General features: G+C 44.0%; 1 protein-coding gene across 1 annotated transcript in view; it reads right to left on the reverse strand.

Moving 5' to 3' along the window:
* PNG1 (peptide-N-glycanase 1) overlaps positions 1 to 8,288 on the reverse strand; it is a 200,728-nt gene extending 192,440 nt beyond the window's left edge. Inside the window, exon 1 of the mRNA XM_086503384.1 lies at positions 8,051 to 8,288. Within this exon, the coding sequence (XP_086359510.1) occupies positions 8,051 to 8,182 (132 nt within the window). The 5' untranslated portion in view covers positions 8,183 to 8,288. The remainder of the gene's footprint in view (positions 1 to 8,050) is intronic.
* Positions 8,289 to 19,987: the final 11,699 nt, after the last annotated feature.

Raw genomic sequence — 19,987 nt, forward strand, 5'->3', positions numbered from 1 at the left:
AGTGGTGTGAGAGCATAAAGACATCAACATGCTATCCGCACAGTTGATGAGTAAGAAAGAGTAAACTCTGCAATGGTTCAGATTCCACTGATCCCCATAGCCTGTGTAACCACAGTACCTGATCCGCCAGAAGCAGTACCATGAGAAGAAGTAGATGAGGAGCCAGCACATAACTACAGAAGAAGTGGTAGCTGATGATGTCAATGTAGGAGCACCAAATGCAGGAGCAAGGCCAGGACACACGCGGCATTGGCAGTATCGATAAGCCAGTCCCAAAGGTCAAACTGCATAAGCATCATCATGATCTTCATCTTCCAGACGACAAAGTTGGAGTCGTCAAGCTTTTCGCCGAGAGGAAAGATGGGCATGGTTGGGAGTGTTGCCATAGATACAGGAAAAAAATCAGCAGAGAAGTCTCGTGTGTAAAATCAGAAACAAAGGTGAGGATAGGATCGGAAAAACACACCGGATAGAACGCCAAAAGACCGCGAAGTAGAGGGTAAGTGACGGGAGAGGCAAGGGAAACCTGAAGGGATGCCGATGAAGCAAAGTCGAGGTGCTGTCCAGACCTGAAATCGCAGCAAAAGAGAGCTTGAAACACCGCGAGAACGCAGGGGTTTGAGCAAAAAACACCACATGATGAACATTGGATGCCGAGAAGGTAAGGTGAGGGCTGTAAATGCACCAAAACAGGCTGAAAATCAGCAGGTAAGTGATCGGGAAATCGCCGGCAATAGTCACAACTGTTCAGCTTCTTTGTGGGAAGACCAAGGGGCAAGGAGCGGGGCCCGGCTGTCCAAGATCGGCAAGCAAATAGAGGGCTGAAGGTTTTTTTTTAAAAACACTGGTCAAAAGAAGACTGCCTCGTGCAAAAGAAAAACGCCAGGCCTTCTGCTGGCTGAAAAAGCTAATGCAGGGAAAAAACGCAGATCCAAAGGGACTGCCCTCCTGCAAAAACGCAAAGTCAGATGCTGAAAAAAACCCTTAGAAGAGGAAGGGCAGCAGGTGGCGATCAAGGAGGAGGGAGTTGGCGATAGCAGAGGGGCCGGCTAAAGAATCCCTCTAACTGTGAAGAGTATGGAGCAGCTCTGTGCAGATGGCTGTCAAAATGATGGACATAGGGGAGGACTGTGAGCCCAGAATGTGGGCACATCGAGCCTTCCACATGGTCCAAAGCGTGATGCTGCATATTGTGGTGAAAACTATCTCTTGCTGGCAGAAATCCAATGGTGATCTGCTTCTGGGATCGTCTCTAGAGTGCTTGGTCTTTAACCGAAGAGAGTAAGGCGGAAGACCGGATCTGTCGGCAAGCCCTGAAAAAAGGTGTGACCCTAGAAATTGCAGAAATCATGCAATTGCCCCACATATCACGAACCCATCATGGATGCCCACGCTAATCAATAAACAACAAACTCCATCCACACTAGCTGCGCAGCGGCAGCAACAGGTTGACGTTTGTGCCTAGCAGATGCTTCGGTAATCCAAAGATCCACAGTATTCCAGATGGCGTTCCGTCATCATATCACCTCTGAATTCGGCACTGAAGAAGTCGACTGCACCTAGGTCTCCTGCCCAGAAGGTGCATTCAAAGGATGAGTTTGAAGAAGCAATTGAACGACGAGTCAGCAGACTCATGAAGACCAAGAAGTGGCCTAGAAAGCAGAGTCGAGCAGCAGACCATCCAGGCTACTTGGGTTAGAGATCTACTTTTGAAAACGCCAAGAAGGCGAAGAAACAAATTCGATTTGAGGATGATTTCAATTCTTCCTCTTCTTCTTCTAATAGCTCTGACAGTTCTTCGACCTCCGAGTCCAATGACGAGGGAAAAAAGAGTCAGAAGAGGAGAAAGATCCAGAGACATGGCAGAGGCAAGAAGAAGGCAAAGAAGAGTCGACCCCATAAAAGATCCAGAAAACCCTTTGACGGTTCAGACGAGGATTCCTCTCCCTAGAACAGTTCAGAGTCTGATGAGCCAATGTTTGCAAAGAGGAAGCAATTTTACGAAGCGAACCAATATGATTTTCTCGTAGATAGGAAGAAGAAACCTAAAGACTTTAAGGAGGACAGGCAAGCAATAAGGTTTGACACTTTTTCTGGCTTCAACAATACCCACAAAGCCCTCTCTTTCATTCAACAGTTTGATATTGCATACTTCGGAGAACACTATTTTGAGCACTTCAAGGTCCGGAGGGCAGCATCCTACCTCAAGGGGAACACTCAGACTTGGTGGTCTACCATACTTCTACGGAGGGAGGCACCAACAAAGTGGCTTCAGTTCAAGAGAGTGTTTACTTCCTCATGGCTCACTCAAGAATACGAACATGATGTGATCACCGCTTGGAATCATGTAAGGATGACCAAGCGATACTGTCAGAGATTTTGGGACACCTTCTTACCGGCCTCTTCTTTCAAGAAAAATAGGTTCAAGCAGTAAATAGAGTGATTTTGTTGTGGTCTACCAAAAGAGGTACAAGATTATTGTCTGCTACAGCAGTCGGAGTCCATGCAACAATTGATGGGACATGCAAAGCAAGGGTTTGCAATGCATGGGGGCACTCTTACGTACCCCACAGATAGATTAGTTACAGCTCGCACCAGATAAGATACAAACAACAGTAACAAAAGGGAGGGAAAACAACAAAAGAAGAAACCTTCAAGCCCTCGACTGTCGACAAAGTAACGAGCCGAAGCCTTTAAGGAGGGTAAATGTTACAGTTGTGGAGAACATGGGCATGTTTTAGCCAGGTGCAGTAACAAGGCACCAAAAGAACAGCCAGAGGACAAGCCTGAGAGTTAAAGAGCAGCAGAAGATCGAGCAAAGAAGGGAAAGACAAAAGCTGGACTAGTAGCAGATTTTGTGGGGACCGACCCTTAGCAAATGGATGAAAGTACAAAGCTCTACAGAGCGTGGGGCAAAGCAGGAGATCAAGAAGCACTTATCTTCTTCGATGGAGGAGCCAAGGCCAACTTCATTTCGCCTGAATTGGCGGCTCGACTTGGGATTACGCCAGAGGAAATGGGACCACTGGCTGAGGCAGTTCTAGCGACACCCGGACGGGATGTTGCCATTACACCTGCCATAGGCAAACTTCGGTTGCATTGTCAGGGGTATTTGGGGCACGAGGACTTCTATATCATGCCTTTGGAAGAGCATGACGTCCTGTTAGGAATCCCTTGGTTCCACAAGAACAATGTGGTGGTCGACTACAGGACAAGGAAAGCAACTTTGAAGAATGAAAAGGATAGAGAGATAGTACTTGATGTAAAATTGAAGGGCGAGTCAGTCCCACTTGTATCGGCTTTAGCCATTTCTAAATTAATGAGATCCAGTATGTTAGTTTACTCGATCTTCTTAAATGAGATAGATGACAAGAAAATGTCAAATTTGTCCGACCTTGAGAAGGAACGACAAGAATTTTTGCAAGCTCAAGCTGACTGCTTCTTAGAAGGCTTACCAAGGGAGTTCCCTCCTCGACGTCCTGAAGATCACACGATTGATTGATTCCAAGAAGTACGCCACAGAATCGGGCACCTTACAGAGTAAGCAGAGCCCAAAATGAAGAGATTATGAACCAAGTAAAACATTTGTTGGAAAAAGGATTGATTCAACCTAGTGCTTCACCGTTTTGTTCGCCGGTGCTTTTACTTCTAAAGAAAGATGGATCTTGAAGAATGTGCAATGACTACAGGGCTCTCAATAAAATCACCATAAAGAACAGGCTCCCAATACCCAGGATCGATGATATATTGGACAAGTTACAGGGTTCTACTTGTTTCTGTACAAAAGACCTGAAAAGTCTTTTGCACTTCCGTTTCATCTATTTCACGACTTGTTACTTTTTTCTGAGAATTATTTCCCGCTTCCGTGTGTGACTTGATCAGTACAACCTCCCCTTTGGTCATCTTCACTTGGCACCGGATGGTTCATTGTTTTGTGGCTTGGTGCTCATTTTGGTTCTTTAGATTTGTTAAGACTCTCGTATTTTCCTCCACAAATTCTCAACATCTATTGGTGTTTTGGGGGGGGGGGGGGTTCATTCTTGCTTACCGACTTTCACTTGTGCACATATGCCCTTGGTTGCGGGCCACCCTTTAACCCTCCTAATAGGAATCCTAGGTTGTCCATTTCCTCGTTATGGATACATTGTGTTGAGTGTTTTGAGAGGTTTTGCCCGATCTACGATTGACACACTTTATATGTGTGGCCATGATCCATTCACTAGGCATCTATTGTATTGAATCACCATCTGGAGTTATTGAGTTGCCAACTTCTCTCTCTCCATTCACTAGGCATCTATTGTATTGAATCACCACCTGGAGTTATTGAGTTGCCAACTTCTCTCTCTCTATTCACTAGGCATCTATTGTATTGAATCACCATGGAGGAGATTGATGAGATCCGCCAACGACCGATGATGGATCTCCTAGGATTTAGCTCTTTTGAGGATTGTACATCCTGCTCATCTTGTATCAGCCTTTGTATCAGCTTTCACCCATTATATTCCCACACACACACCCACATTGTGTTGTATTAGCCCCCAGTCACTACTTTCAACCCCCCCCCCCCCTCCCCCATATCCTACACAACTCCAGCTAGCTGCCTAGTTCACATCTAGCAGTTAAGATTTTAGTTTTTCAATTTACTTCATTTTATTTTTGTACCCAGACATTGTATTAGATCCACCAAGATTGTATTAGCTTGGTCTCATAGGTCATTTTGGCCTTTTGACCTTTTTCCTGCATAGCGCTCTCTCTCTCTCTCTCTATATTCTGGGACCCAGGGAGGCTACACACCTTATCACATCCTTCACCATTCCACCCATACCCATCGGAGCCGACCACACATACCTCTCTTTCTCTATCACCGGAGATACCATCACACACAGCTCCACAACACGCACTCCACACACCACCATCCATTTCACACATGAGTTAGCCTCTATTTACTCGGCCAAGGTCGAACATGGCCTATGTCTCCTCCACCCATCCACACCACTCTCAGTTCTCACATCACATATCTCTTCCGTTCTCCACACTTCAGCTATTAGCTCTTTTCCACACACCACTCACACAGGACGCACTCCCCCCCCCGGGGCTATGCCTCAGAACCGCTGGTATGATGATGAGTGCAGAGAGCTATACCGACGCCTCCAGGCACGACGAGCCTTAGGAGAGATCACAGAGAGAGAGGCCAGACGGCATATGAAGACGCTGACACGCCAAAAGCGGCGAGCATTCGAAGAGGCACAGGAGCTTGAGCTATACCGCCTATTCATGAGCATGGATAGCGCGACGGCATGGCGCACCCTACGCGAGCCACGTCCGACTACAGCTATTGAGGATCCACAGATATGGCATGATTATGCAGAGCGACTTTATGAAGTGCCAGGGCAGCCTCCTATTCCACAACCACACGAGCCTCGCCCCACGTGCTCCTCCTTCTTTACGGCAGAGATGGTAGAGAGGGCCATACGCCGCATGCAGCACAGACGATCAGCTGACCATACTGGATTACAGAGTGAGCACATCATTTATGCGGCCTCCACTATAGCCCCGTTGATTGCACATGTCTTCAACCGGGCTATAGGGGAGGGCTTCCCAGAGGAGTGGACACAGCACACCATAGTGCCTATCCACAAATCTGGCGACACCCTGGACCCAGGGAACTACAGGACTATCATGATTGGCCACACGATGGCCAAGCTATATGGAGCAGTACTTGAGGCACAGCTCAGCTGCTACGCAGAGATCGAGGGTTTACGAGCTCCAGGCCAAGCAGGTTTCAGACGAGCTTTCTCCACCATTGACCACATCTTCGTTCTGCGCTGCCTCATTGATGGGGCAAAGGCGCGGAAGAAGAGGCTTTACTGCTGCTTTGTGGACTTCCGCAAGGCCTTTGACACAGTCCCACGCGAGAGACTCTTCCAGCGCCTTCACAGCATTGGGGTACCAACAGAGATGATTTGGGCCATATATGCTCTATATGAGAGGGTGACGGGTCGGGTTCGTTGCCCAGGCGGTTTTTCAGAGACCATTGCTAGCACCATTGGTGTTAAGCAAGGATGCCCACTCTCCCCGACACTCTTTGGGCTATACATCGACGAGATCTCCGACTACATACTACGAGCAGGGGGAGAGGGGAGCGACTTGGCAGGTACTCCGGTCCACATCATGTTATATGCTGATGATATTGTGTTGATTTCAGAGTCACCCGAGGGCTTGCAACGCCATCTTGAGGCCTTGGACGAATTCAGCACACACAGGGGGTTGACTGTGAACCTTGGCAAAACCAAGGTTATGATCTTTCACACATCCAGTGCAGTGAGGAGCGCCGCCACCTTCACAGCAGCAGGAGGACAGGTTGATGTAGTCACCTCCTATGTCTACCTTGGCATCACATTCACCAGCCTACCAGGACCCTTCACTATGAGGCAGGCTGCTGTTGACAGGCTCACCCGAGGATATGCAGCTCTGGCCATGCTAGAGCGGAGGTGCCACCAGGCACACTTTCAGGAGCCCCGCACGAAGGGGTGGCTTTTCGACACCTTAGTCACCCCGGCCTTGATGTACTCGGCGGCAGTATGGGCACCAGGATTGACAGCTGACCAGTGGACACAACTTGAGAGACCACAGGTATATATGATCTCACGCTTGCTCCGCAGCAAGAAGACAGTGCCACACGACATTATTAGAGCCGAGCTCGCCACACCACCTATGGTTGTAGAGGCACTATTCCAGACAGTTTGCTTCATCCAGAGGATGAGAGAGCTACCTCCTGACAGACTTACCCGTAGAGCATTTGAGGCAGCTATACAGCTATCAGAGAGTGGACATGAGAGAGCATGGTACTCACAGGTCAGAGCATGGTTTGAGGGACACGGTCTTGACATGGAGAGCCTACCACCATTCCAGTACGACCCCCACTCACCATATGTTCACCTCTCTCGCAGTGAGAGGAACTTGGTACTGAGACAGGATCTGTGGCAGCTATACACTAGGAGAGTCTGGGCGGCACCTAGCTTGGGGACGAGGATGTCAGATTACAGAGACCAGTTTCTCACCATATTGTCTGGGGGGTTCATACAGAGACCACGCTACATGGACACATATATGCCACATAGCTCACGGGTGGCGATTGGTCAGCTGAGAGTGGCTTCACACAGGTTAGAGATTGAGATCGGGAGACATACTGGTGTTCCGAGGGGGGAGCGAATCTGCAGAGCCTGCACAGAGGAGGTGGAGAGTGAGGAGCACTTTGTATGTAGATGCAGAGCATACACTGAGATCAGAGGCAGGTATGAGGCCCTATTTAGAGGACAGCCCACTCTTCGAGAGATCATGGAATCTCGAGATCAGAGACAGCTCGGACGTTTCTTACTAGAGATACAGAGCCATCGGGACACACTACTACAGCCACACACAGCTACACAGACAGAGGGGAGACAGTCGCAGCTCACAGACTTCTTTCAGAGGATTTCCGCCCCCCCCTCACCAGACACTCAGAGGGGAGTGACACTCCCACAGGTGGAGGTGAACCGAGCTAGACGACGACCACGAGTCACAGGCTACAGGGGCGCGAGCTCCCACCACCGACAGATCGAGGAGATCCGAGCCCGGGAGCGCCGTGCCACTGAGGAGCGAGTGGCTCAGATGAGGGCTGACCCGACAGCTTTCATCCGGGTAGCCTTGGCACCAGACCCACCCATGTACCACATCTTACACCCCCCCATTAGTACAGGATGGAGCTAGATAGCTTGATGCATTCTCATGATTGTACTACCTTGAGCATACAGACATGCATATACCCCTAGAGATAGAGCTCCATCCCTCCTCAGATACTCCACTACCTACTTTCAGCTCAGTTTTGAATCAATTTTGTTTCATTTGTCTTTCCGATAGACGGATGACATACACACAATGTACATTTGATTTGTCTCATAGGCCGATTTCGGCCTGACATAGACGTTAAAAATCTTTCTTTCTTTCTTTCTTTCTCTCTCTCTCTCTCTCTCTCTCTCTCTCCGCGTGCACAAAGGATGAGTCAGCTTACGATCTGATTCTCTGGTGAAACCATGGTGAGAGAGAACAACTGGAACTTGAGCACCTCGAGGCCATCGTCAGAATCAAACTCTAGCTGATGAGCAGTGTTTTCGTGCTCTACCACCACGTCATGAACCACCATGATTGCTCTGCGATTGATCTGTTCGCCAGGCAACTACGTCTGGCAGCTTGCTTAAAGTCAGCTGGTAACGTATCCTAATGTTGAAGACATCATATCGTGATTCAACCTGGCCATAACATTGCTTAACCATTTTGGGTAACTAAAATTCCAAATTCATATTATTGAGTTGTTTCAATGGAGGAAACAAACCTATTGCAAGGTTGATTATCGTGATTCAACCTGGCCATAACATTGCTTAACCATTTTGGGGTAACTAAAATTCCGCATTCATATTATTGAGTTGTTTTCATGGAGGAAACAAACCTATTGCAAGGTTGATTATTGGTTGATTATTCCAAGGGAGATCTTAGTCGTCCATCTTCTAGATATTACATGGAGGAATAAAGCGTCCAACCCTTGGATGCATGACACATCATCAATCAGAATGTCAAGGAGCACATTGTTGGCACTGCCTGCTTGCAGGAAGTATAGGCGTGCTACCTATGAAATGTTGGGCTTGAAGGCAATAAGCTCAAGGTGGCTTGAAGGTGAAGGCAGCCATAGTTTAGACAGTTAGAGAGAGAATACACACACTTTTGAAAAAGTGGACTCAATACACAAAAAGACTAGTAATAATACTTTTGCATAGTGTATGTACAGCAAAGGCTTGGGCTTTATTTATGCATAAAGCTAGAGTGACTATCCGACTGATAACTCTCCATATAGCCCTTCTTAGAAGCTTACAATTCATAGGACAAATGCCAATAGCAAATAGTATGCACATCTAGAGGTGTTTCCCATAGTCACTGAAGAAGGATGTGCCTATCTCAACATGAAATTGGGTACACATTTTTTAGGCTTTTTGGGGCTATTTTCATATTCTCTTTCGACCTGTGATAAAAATAGCCATGGTTGTTAAAATTAGCGCTAGTTTGTGCGCTTGCTGAAGAAAACCTCTGCCATCGCGAGAACAAGAGCAGGAGCAAGCAGCAAAGCGTTTACGTGCAAGGTAGGAGGAGCACAAGGTATGCGGACCAGTAGTGTTGTGTGTGTGTGTGCGCATGAGAGAGAGAGAGAGAGAGAGAGGATTCAGTAAAGGACGATTCCACAGCCTGTCGTATCTGCCAACCCAACGTGCCACCCAAGTCCAAGTAGCCCACCTACTTTGGTCCTCATGTATTGATGTTCCGCCATCGATGTCTCTTACCTTTAATGCTCCTCGATTAGACAGAGGCAGCAAGATTATGCCCAGAACCGTGGTTAGAAGTTTGCAGAGATGATCTAGCATGCCACTGGTTTCATTGTTCTGACCTGAACACCTGCTAACTCGTTAACAAAAAATCAGATTCAAACACATCAACTATAGGCTTGACACATCAGCAATGGAAAATCTATTTGAGCTTGCTACAGTAGCTCAAAGAATTTAAACCTATGTACACATCACCAAAGGAAATTTAGCGGGTGCCTGACACATCAGCACACGGAATTTCAAAACAAGCATGTCCCCCTCACCCTAGATCATTAACGGTCGTGAGGTCCTGAAGTGACCATTCCCTGTAATAAGTGCTCCCACATGGCTCCCGACCTCTGTCTGTCACCATGAGGCCAAACTTATTACGGGGAATAATCACTTCAGGACCATTCCCTATCCCTACAAATTCGTGAGATTTTATTAGCTTTTTGGCCTTAAGTTTTTGAAGGATAACTCACATTTTGGCTCGTAAAAAATGGGCAATTACCCCAAAATGGGTAAAATGTAGATAAAAAAGAAACCTCAATTGGTTGTAAAAGTCCTTCCACACTCATTCACTAGGGCACCCTAATAGAGAATGGAATTTGCATTAGTGGAAGTGCCCCTTGTTTTTTGCTTTAAAAGAAACAAAGCTTCCATTTTCATAAATAGCCTTGGAATTATTTCAACATTTTGTACAAGGAGATTGAAAAGGTAAAGACATGAATTTGTAATTTCTTTTTTCGCAAAATAAGGGGGGGTTTGAGAGGAGTTCAAAGTTTTATTTAAGCCAACAAAATTAAGGCAAGAGATGGAACTCCTACAAATTCAAGGTCTACATAATGCAATAGGATATAGGTTTACGAACATAGTGGAACGTGCTTCTTGTTGTGTTTGGTGATCTTCTTTGGTTGATTTTTGTAGAAACATCTAATAGATTGATGACTTGTCTTTCCACAGTGGTATAATAGTTACTCTTGTAAGAGTCTTTGGAAATGTGTCCTACCTTTCCACTCCATTGTTTTGGATGAGGCGACTAGATAGACTCCTCCCCTTGAAGAGGAATGTGTGATGTTGGTTGGGTAGAGCTCCTAGAAGAATCGCAACTTTGTCATCGCCCAACGCATCACATTTTATGTATGTAAGCTGAGTGGCAGTGCTCTTGAGCCTATTGACAAAGCTAGCAATGTCTTCTTTCTTGTCCATGGTTAACTTGTATAATTGAATGTTTAGGCTTACTTTGCTTTGTTTAGTTGTAGCTCTAGGATTTTTCTCTAACACAAGCATAAACACACCTAAAATAAGCAAGTGTAATTAGGCAAATGATCTATTGTTTTAGAGCTTATTAGCTCAAAAACAAGTGAAAATCAAAGAGTTCTTGGTTAGGCAAATGAACACAAATTGTGGCTCAAGGATAGTTGATTTGTTGTGAAGGGAAAGATGATCGAAAAAATTACCAAAAAAGCGTAAACCACATCTAATCAAGAGCTAATTACCCCTTGATTAATCCAACTTGTAATCCACTCATTGACAATTGAAATGCATCCAGTAGCATTATTAGAAGAGAATTCAATGGATTAATCAAGGATGTATTGTGCAAAAGTGATGAAGGGCTACACACACACACACACACACACACACACTCGCACTCACACACTAAGGAACACCAAATCATGTACTTATCAAATCTAACCAAGGCAATGTTGGAGTTTGGGCCACCTGGCCTGATGCCCACTAACTTCACTAACCCTATTCTTTTTAGTCAATAGAATAAGGAGCTATGAGGTATCGTTATCCTCACTGTGCTCCACCCAATCTCTATGTCTGCTCTTCTTCTCCCTCGCACTCCACATGCACCACGCACTCTACAAATGGTATCATAGCTCAGAGCAGCGTGTGGAGAGCTCAAAGCATGCATGTGTGTGTGTGTGTGTGTGTGTGAGAGAGAGAGAGAGAGAGCTAAAATTTTGGTCCGCGTGCATGCAATTTTGGACCGAATTTTGATTCCAATTGTTGCTATAGCTTCTGTGTCATGCCGGGAGTATTTCTAGCAGACGTCTTGCGATTTTACCCCCCTTTCGAAGCTATTTATGTCTCAAAATCTCCATTTGAGCAGCACAACAATTGAGCAGCACAACAAAAGGTAGTTTTCAATTGACATTTTCAATATTGGATTCGACTCTCGATGCTTTTCAACTTACAATATCGATTTGGTTTTTTGGCAATCAATCTCCTTGCACCCCATTGATCTTCAACATCTCTCTTGTCCTCGCCATTTACTATCTACCACTCACAATCATCATACAACATCAACATCACACTTGTAGGTATTCTTCGTATCGACACCCCTACGCTCTGTTTTGACATACACACACGCTCTTTGACAGCAGTGAGAGAGTGCCAGGGTATGTTTGAGGGCTACCACGATGCAATATTGCATTGTGAGTGTACCTTTTTCTCTTACAAAGTCTCTTGAGGGACTATTTTCTTGAGCACATTGCTTGGAGGCGGATTTTTCTGCATCAACATCAAAGGTGGTTTTAGCGTTGGAGTTTCAAATGAGATCTTTATTCTAGTCAAGGCATAGATTTTGTGGACAACTTTATAGGTGGAGTTTACTTATCAGGGATAGTTACTTTTTGCATACACAAATGTATTGCACTCTCTATGCGTTTTGAGAGCAAATTTGGTTGTGTCATATGCGTTTTGGGAATGATGTATACACTTGTGGCTTACTTTTGAGATTATGTTCTCCATATCTCCAGATCCATAGTTCTCTTACACTCACAGGGTCTACGGAAATTGACACAGGTTTTGCATCATTTTGGGAGTTTTATGCGTATGGATTATGTGTATATTAGCACAAAGTTTGTGTTGTGGACTCTATTGAGAGAGTTTTACTCCATAATTTCAAGGTTTTTTGAAGCCAAACACTCGAGGTTGGGTTACCCAATGCAAGATGGATTAGGTTGCTACGATCCCCCCTCGTGGCCTCGCCATAGGATAAGTATAGAAGAGTATAGGTGCTTGGATGCCAAGTTGGTAGTCTTTCAAGAATTCTTTTGAGAAATATATGCCAGTTGATGAGCTGTCATCACTCCTTTTTGTGGTTCATGCATTGATTTATTGAGTTTTACTTGAGATTTTGATTTCAATATAGAGGAGACTGTCTCAAAATTTTTGTAGAAATTTCACCATAAATTTCCTATTATCACTCTCTTGCATTTTCTCTTGTCACTTATAGATAAACCTTCTTAGAAAGAAGGGTAATATATCAAGAATTTTGATGACACAAACATCATGAATTGGAAGCAGTGTATGCTTTTGATATCTTGGTCAATAAGGACCTTATAGCGCCATTGAAAGACCACAAAAAGGGTGTTTACACTGATGATTAGTGGGAGGAGCTTGATGCTTATGTTGACCATTCGCTTGCATCTTGGTGAGTCTATCTTCTTTACAATTATGGATACAACCACTACTGCAAAGGAATTATGGGAGTCGTTATGCTCACCTTGGGATGGGAAGAATGCCTCGAACAAAGTTTTTCTTATGAAAAATCTCATGCGTATGAATGTGAAAGTGGGCAATAGTAGTGTCAGTTCACACTTGAATGAGTTCAATAGCTTGTTTTCGCAGCTTACATTTAAGGGACTCAATTTTGGTGATGAAATAGCCATTTTCTTGCTATGTTTTTTGCCTGCATCGTGGGAGATGGTTAACACTGCCATTAAGAGCAATTTTGTTTTTTGTGATGTTACTAATTCTCTGCTCAAGAAAGAGATTATACGTTAGACTCTTGATACTAGTGGGCATGGTGATGCATGTATGGCTAGTGGTGGTCATCAAAGGCAAAGAGGTCATGGTCATAGTCGCCATCAATCATAAGATCGCAAGAATGCGCGTAGCAAGAGTCATGGGCGTGACCTGCAAAATGTGGAATGCTATCATTGCCACAAGAAAGGCCATTTAAAGAAAGATTGTTGCATATAGCAACGTGAAAAGAATAAATCCATTGTGAAATCTGACCGTCCTAAGAGCAGTATGAAGATTGAGGAGCTCAATCTAGTTGAGTCTCCATTAGTTGAGATTGTTCTTGACGTCATAACCATCAAATGTCTTGATGGTCATTGTTGACTTGAGTCCAGTGTTGGGGTAAAGGCATTACACCTCTACCCACGACTGGACGGCCAGCCGCCCATCATTAATCATGTCATGCTTTTCCTAGCACTAGGTACTTTTAAGTGCCAACATTTCAGAGGTTTATACTAGTATATATACAAAATGTTTGATTAAATAGAGCAACCACATTGAGCATACAATTTGGTGAGCAACGATCCTTCAATCAGAACCAATGAGAAGGAGCTAGCAATTTGCTTAATCAGTCTCGTGGAAGAGGTAAAAAACCTATTTTAACAGAAAAATCAGGTGACAGCCCGCTCATACCAAGCACAATAATATATATATATATATATATCTATATAAATAACAGTAATTGCCATAGTTCAAAACTTCTATGTATTGAAAATAAACCAGTTACGACAGAGTACAGATGATTAATCAAAAGATATGGTACCGACCTAAGAAGAAGAGCCTTGCTCTTTAATCACCAAGGTGTAATGTTTTAAGATCAAGAAGCAATGCACACCCACAACCCACCAGAACTTGCAGTGTAATAGTAAAGCGGTAAGAGAACACATAGCTAAACCTCTCCATCACACACACACACACACACACACACACACACACACTTACTTTTAAAGCAATTCTAAGTGAGGGGGATGAGCCACCCTCACCTTAATATAGCAGTTCCATCGGTCGAATATGGAAGGCGACGTTTCCAGCACATAAAATCCGCAAAGCAGCCCGGTGGTCAGGCCGTGCCACACCATCACCACGCCAGCCTGTCTCTAAGGCCAAGGTGTAGGGGAGATAGAGAAAGTGAGAATAGGAAACGATGCAGAGCAATAGCAAGACAAACAATAGTGCCATTCATTTCACACTAGGGATTAGAACCAACTCTTAAGAGAGTGTACCCAAAACGCCCCCGATTTTAAATAACCCATTTTTTTAGGGTTATGTACCCACCATACCACATCATTTTAAACCATCAAAGGGGTTATTTCCCACCTGCCAATAAGCTCCAAGGTTCATGTATAAAGAGTTCCACCTAGTGTACATCAGTATGATATATTTAGGCCTACTGGTAATATCATCCAATATAGTTTAGGGATTTCCATCAGGTGCATATAGGCTAGATAATCTAGGCTAAAAGTTAAATAACACAAAAAATGTATTGTTGAGATACAAACCAAGTCAAGTTGACATCCCCCTCAGGTGCAAGTGTTTGTAGCTGGGTGAAACATTCATAGCTAGATGGAGTGACCAAGAAATGTCTGGGTAGATCAAACCAAGTCACCGTGACACCCAATCCCTACTAAAGCCAAGCCATTGTAGGAAGGGTAATAGCTATTGGGAGGGTATGCATAAAACTAAGCATTGTAGTTTAATAATAAGAGATAAAGTATAATTAGTACTGTAATCTAGAGGTATTGTTATTTAGAGGTTTGAGGCAGGAGTTTCCAGGTAAAGAGTAGGCCATTATTAAGCCACATTTTCCCAATTGAGGATAATGAGATCAGTAAGGTATACTGCCAAAAGATATGTGTATATGTTACTCCACACAATGTAACCATCAATCACTAATAGGCATATTTTTCTAAACCTTCCAACTAAGCAAAGTCAGTATAGGAAGAGGTTAAACACAAGGGAGGTAAGGCCATATACTCATCATATTTATTATACTTCCAACATAATTATTCCAAGACATAGACATACAGTAGCCCCCTATACGACAAAACTAGTCATTAGCTATATCAATAGCTCAAGTGTAGGTATTTATAACTGGATGAAGCAATCATAGCTAGAAGAGATGACCAAGTGTGTGTGTGTATATGTGTGTGTAGCGCGTGCACACACACACACACACACACACACACGCACACGCACGCACGCACACATGATGTTGTTAATACAAGGATTAAAATCCTTCTGGATATAAGTGGCTTGTTGCCATGGCCTCAGTGTAATTAACTGGGGATTAGCCTCGATATCTTGTATTGACCTAGGAAATCTCTTGTTAAAAAAAGGGGGTTTGTATTTACAAGGTGAAATTATTCATAGAAAATTTGTGGTGGTTGAGTAATACATTGTACCTAACACCTAGTGAGTTAAGGAAGATAATGGGTTTTTGACGAGCTGTGGACTGACTCTGTATAATGTGTCCTCATATGCTTGATGATGCGGTGGCTCCCTCCTGCGGCATATGCTCTACAACATATCTTTCTGTGTGTGTGTGTGTGTGTGTGTGTGTGTGTGTGTGTGTACGAGGGCGGCACTATTGGTTCTCCCCCTCTTGAAGACGGACCCGCCTTGCTGCTATGAATGGAATGTGGCTATTGGCACCAAAGTCTATAAAAGGTGAGCTTCCATGCTCACTTAGCATTGGTACAGGTGTGCGTCTATGGTGTGTGTGTGTGTGTGTGTGTGTGTGTGTGTGTGTGTGTGTGTGTGTGTGTGTGTGTGTGTGTGTGTGTGTGTGTGTGTGTGTGTATACTAGTGAAAGGCTGTCCGTAACTTGAGAGTGTGAGGATTTAACTCGCAAGAGTGTGTGTTGTTGGCTCTATGGCAAAAGGCAAAGACAAGCAAGCTATTGTGGAGCTAGCTGCTCCGACTCAATCTCATGTGAATTTGTCTCCAATATGGATTACTGTCTGAGCTGCTTGGTTGTGTTGTGATTCACCTTTGATATGGTAGTAAAACTCATGCATGTTCTTGAATATACTAAGTTGATGTATGACTGTTATGGGAGTAGTTGGCTACTTCTTCTGACCCTTAGGTAAGGGTTACCTTCTCAACTATGGTTTTCAATGCTCCTTGGCTTGAAGAGGACAGACTTTTATATCTTCAGGCTCTTGATTTTAGTACTTGTGACGGTTTTGTACTATGAATGGGAATTATAACACCTTTTCATTGACATAGTTTCTAGTGTCTTTTGTGAAGGAGTACGAGAGGAAGTGCGATGGGAGAGAGAGAGTGCGAGAAGAAGAGCACGACGATATGGTGAACTCGCTCTACTGTAATGTGTAGAGCATAGTGAGTTCTTATTAGGTTTTTACAAAAGAATATGTGTACATACCTGGCGGTCCGCCCACTTACCTGGGCGACCACATTGGGCTTTATACCCCAACAACCTCCCACTTAAAGTCCAATGTGGTACTTTAAGTGTGAGAGAAGCTACTATACAAGCTAATATACAAGAGATGTAGAGAAGTGATGTACTACCCTACACCTAACTGCTTGCGAAAATGCGCAAAGCTCTCTGAGGGAAGTCCTTTTGTAAGTAGATCAGCAGGATTTTCTGTGGTGTGAACTTTGACAAGCTGAAGTTGCTTATCCTCGAGCATTTCCCTGATGAAATGATACTTCACATCCACATGCTTTGTCTTTGAGTGATAAACTGGATTGCGAGCCAATTGTATAGCACTTTGACTATCACAATATAACAATATTCCCAAATCTGTTACTAGTCGATTAAGCCAAATTGATTCTTTGCATGCCTCTGATGCTGCAACATATTCAGCCTCTATAGTAGACTGAGTAACACAATCTTGTAATCTAGAACGCCACGATACTGCTCCACCAGCCAATGTAAAGACATACCCTGATGTAGACCTTCGGTTGTCTAAGTCACCTGCATAATCTGAGTCTGTAAAACCCTTTACACTTAGCTCCTGACTCCCATAGCATATACGCATACTCTTTGTAGCTTTCAGGTATCTCAATATTCCTTTCACTGCCTCCCAATGTTTCTTGCCTGGGTTTGACATGTATCGACCTACTACTCCCACTGCAAATGCAATGTCTGGGCGAGTAGCAATCATTGCATACATCAAACTACCCACTGCAGACGCATATGGAATCTTATCCATTTCAGCCTGTTCTTCCTCAGACACAGGACAATCTTGTTTGCTAAGTTTCACATATGGTGGCAATGGAACACTCAATGCCTTTCCCTTCTCCATATTGAAACGTTGCAAAACCTTGTCAATATACTCTGTTTGAGATAACCAAATCAACTTCTTTGATCTGTCTCTCTCAATGCGCATACCAAGTATATGACTTGCCTCACCCATGTCTTTCATGTCAAACGATTTTGCCATCTTTGACTTCAAAGCTGAAATTTCTTCCAAGTGCTTGCCAGCAATCAACATGTCATCCACATACAAAATAAGGATCATCCAACTGCCATCCTGATCCTTCTTTGTATATAGACAGTGATCGAACTCACTACGTTTGTAGCCTTGAGAAAGCATAAACTTGTGGAATTTATGGTACCATGCCCTCGGTGATTGTTTTAAGCCATAAAGACTCTTTAACAACTAGCATACCCAATCTTCCTTGCCTTTCTCAACAAACCCTTCTGGCTGCTGCATGTAAATTTCCACATCTAAATCACCATGCAAGAACGCTGTCTTGACATCCATTTGGTGCAACACCAAATCTAATATGGCAACCAATGCAAGAAAGCATCTCAATGTAGTCATCTTGACCACCGGAGAGAAGACTTCATCAAAGTCAATGCCTTGTTCTTGCTTAAAGCCCTTGGCAACAAGCCTTGCTTTGTACTTTGGCTGATTATCATGAGCGGTGATCTTATACCTGTAAACCCATTTACAAGGTAGAGCCTTTTTGCCCTGTGGTAATTTAACTAGCTTCCATGTCTTGTTTTTATGCAGAGCTGTCATCTCTGACTGCATGGCCAATTGCCAATTCCCGGAGTCCTTCATTTGCACTGCTTCCTTGTAACATGAAGGCTCATTGCAATCAGTCAACATGACATAGTTTATAGATGGAACAAACCTATCAGGAGGTCGCATGACACGTCCAGATCTACGCACAATAGGTGGCTCAGGCTCAACCACAACATGTGGTTCCACTCTATCCTGTCCTTGCTCCTCTTGAGCCCTGACATTTTGTCTTGCACGTGCAGGTCCATCTTCTTGGAAGACAACTCTTCTAATCTCCTCAACCCTCTCTGGTTTAGAATGATATTTGGATTCATTAAAGTGAACATCATTGCTGTGGACAACCTTTCTGGATTCGGGATCCCAAAGTTTGTACCCCATCTCACCAGAATTACCATAGCCTAGAAAGATGCACTTTCTACTCTTTGGCTCAAGTTTGTTCCTAAATTCCTTTGGAACGTGAGTATATGCCTCATAGCCAAAGACTCTGAGATGCTTTTATGAGGGCACCTTGCCTGACCATACCATCTCTGGCACTGAATCCTTCTGCAAAACCTTGCTAGGAGATCTATTTACAAGATGAACAGCTGTTGATACAGCTTCAGCCCAAAACCCATTTGGCAGCTGTGCATTAGACAACATACTTCTGACCTTCTCTTGTATGGTCCTATTCATCCTCTCAGCAACACCATTTTGAGGAGGATTGTAAGGAGTAGTAAGTTCACGTTTTATACCTTTTGACTCACAAAAGTCCTGAAAGGCCTTTGAAACATACTCTCCACCATTGTCAGTGCGTAAGCATTTAAGCTTCTTGCCACTCTGATTCTCCACAAGTGTCACAAACGTTTTGAAAACACTAAACGCTTCATCCTTGTGCTTGAGAAAGTAAACCCATACTTTCCTCGAGTAATCATCTATAAATGTCATAAAGTAAGAAGCTCCCCCTAGAGATAGGTTAGGCATAGGTCCACACAAATCACTATGAACAAGTGCCAACTGTGTATCTCTTCTACTGCTTCTATGCTTATGTGGCTGCTGTGTTTGCTTACCATACAGACAATGTTCACAAAATTCAAAATCATTAAATGAAAAGCCAGGCAAATAACCAGAACGAGACAAGATTTCCATTCCCTTCTTGGACATATGTCCTAACCGGCTATGCCACAAAGAAACGTTCGGCTGCTCGGTTACATTGATTACATTTTTAGAGACATTTGATACATAAATCATGTAAAGTCCTCCAGACTTTACTCCATGTGCTACTGTCATAGAACCCTTGGATATCTTCCACATGTTATGTCCAAAAGTGGTGACGTAGCCATCATCATCAAGTAAACCTGTGCTGATCAAGATCTTTGTAATTGCGGGAACATGTCTCACATTCTTCAGCGTGAAAGAAGAGCCATTCTGAAACTTCAATTGAATATCTCCAACACCTAAGATCTCACATGTCTGCCCATTGCCTAGCCGAACATGATCTTTAGTGGTCACATAAGAGGTAAACCACTCCTTGTTTGGAGACACATGAAGTGATGCCCCTGAGTCTATAATGCAGTCACTCAGTGCATTTCCATCAGATGCTGTAAGAAGAGCTGAGTCCATTGTATTCTTCAAGAAGTAGATGTCTCCTGACACTAGACTGTCATCCTCTGCAACAGTGTTTGTCACATTTATTTCTTGAATCTTCACTGAGGACTTGTTCTTCTCACCATGGTCTTCAGCTTTCTCTTTGCCTTTTTCTGCTTTCCATTCTCTGCAGTCTCTTTTCATGTGACCCTTCTTGCCACA

Source organism: Adiantum capillus-veneris, chromosome 27, assembly GCF_014529385.1.
Source record: "Adiantum capillus-veneris isolate H3 chromosome 27, ASM1452938v2, whole genome shotgun sequence".
In the NCBI taxonomy this organism is placed as follows: domain Eukaryota; kingdom Viridiplantae; phylum Streptophyta; class Polypodiopsida; order Polypodiales; family Pteridaceae; genus Adiantum; species Adiantum capillus-veneris.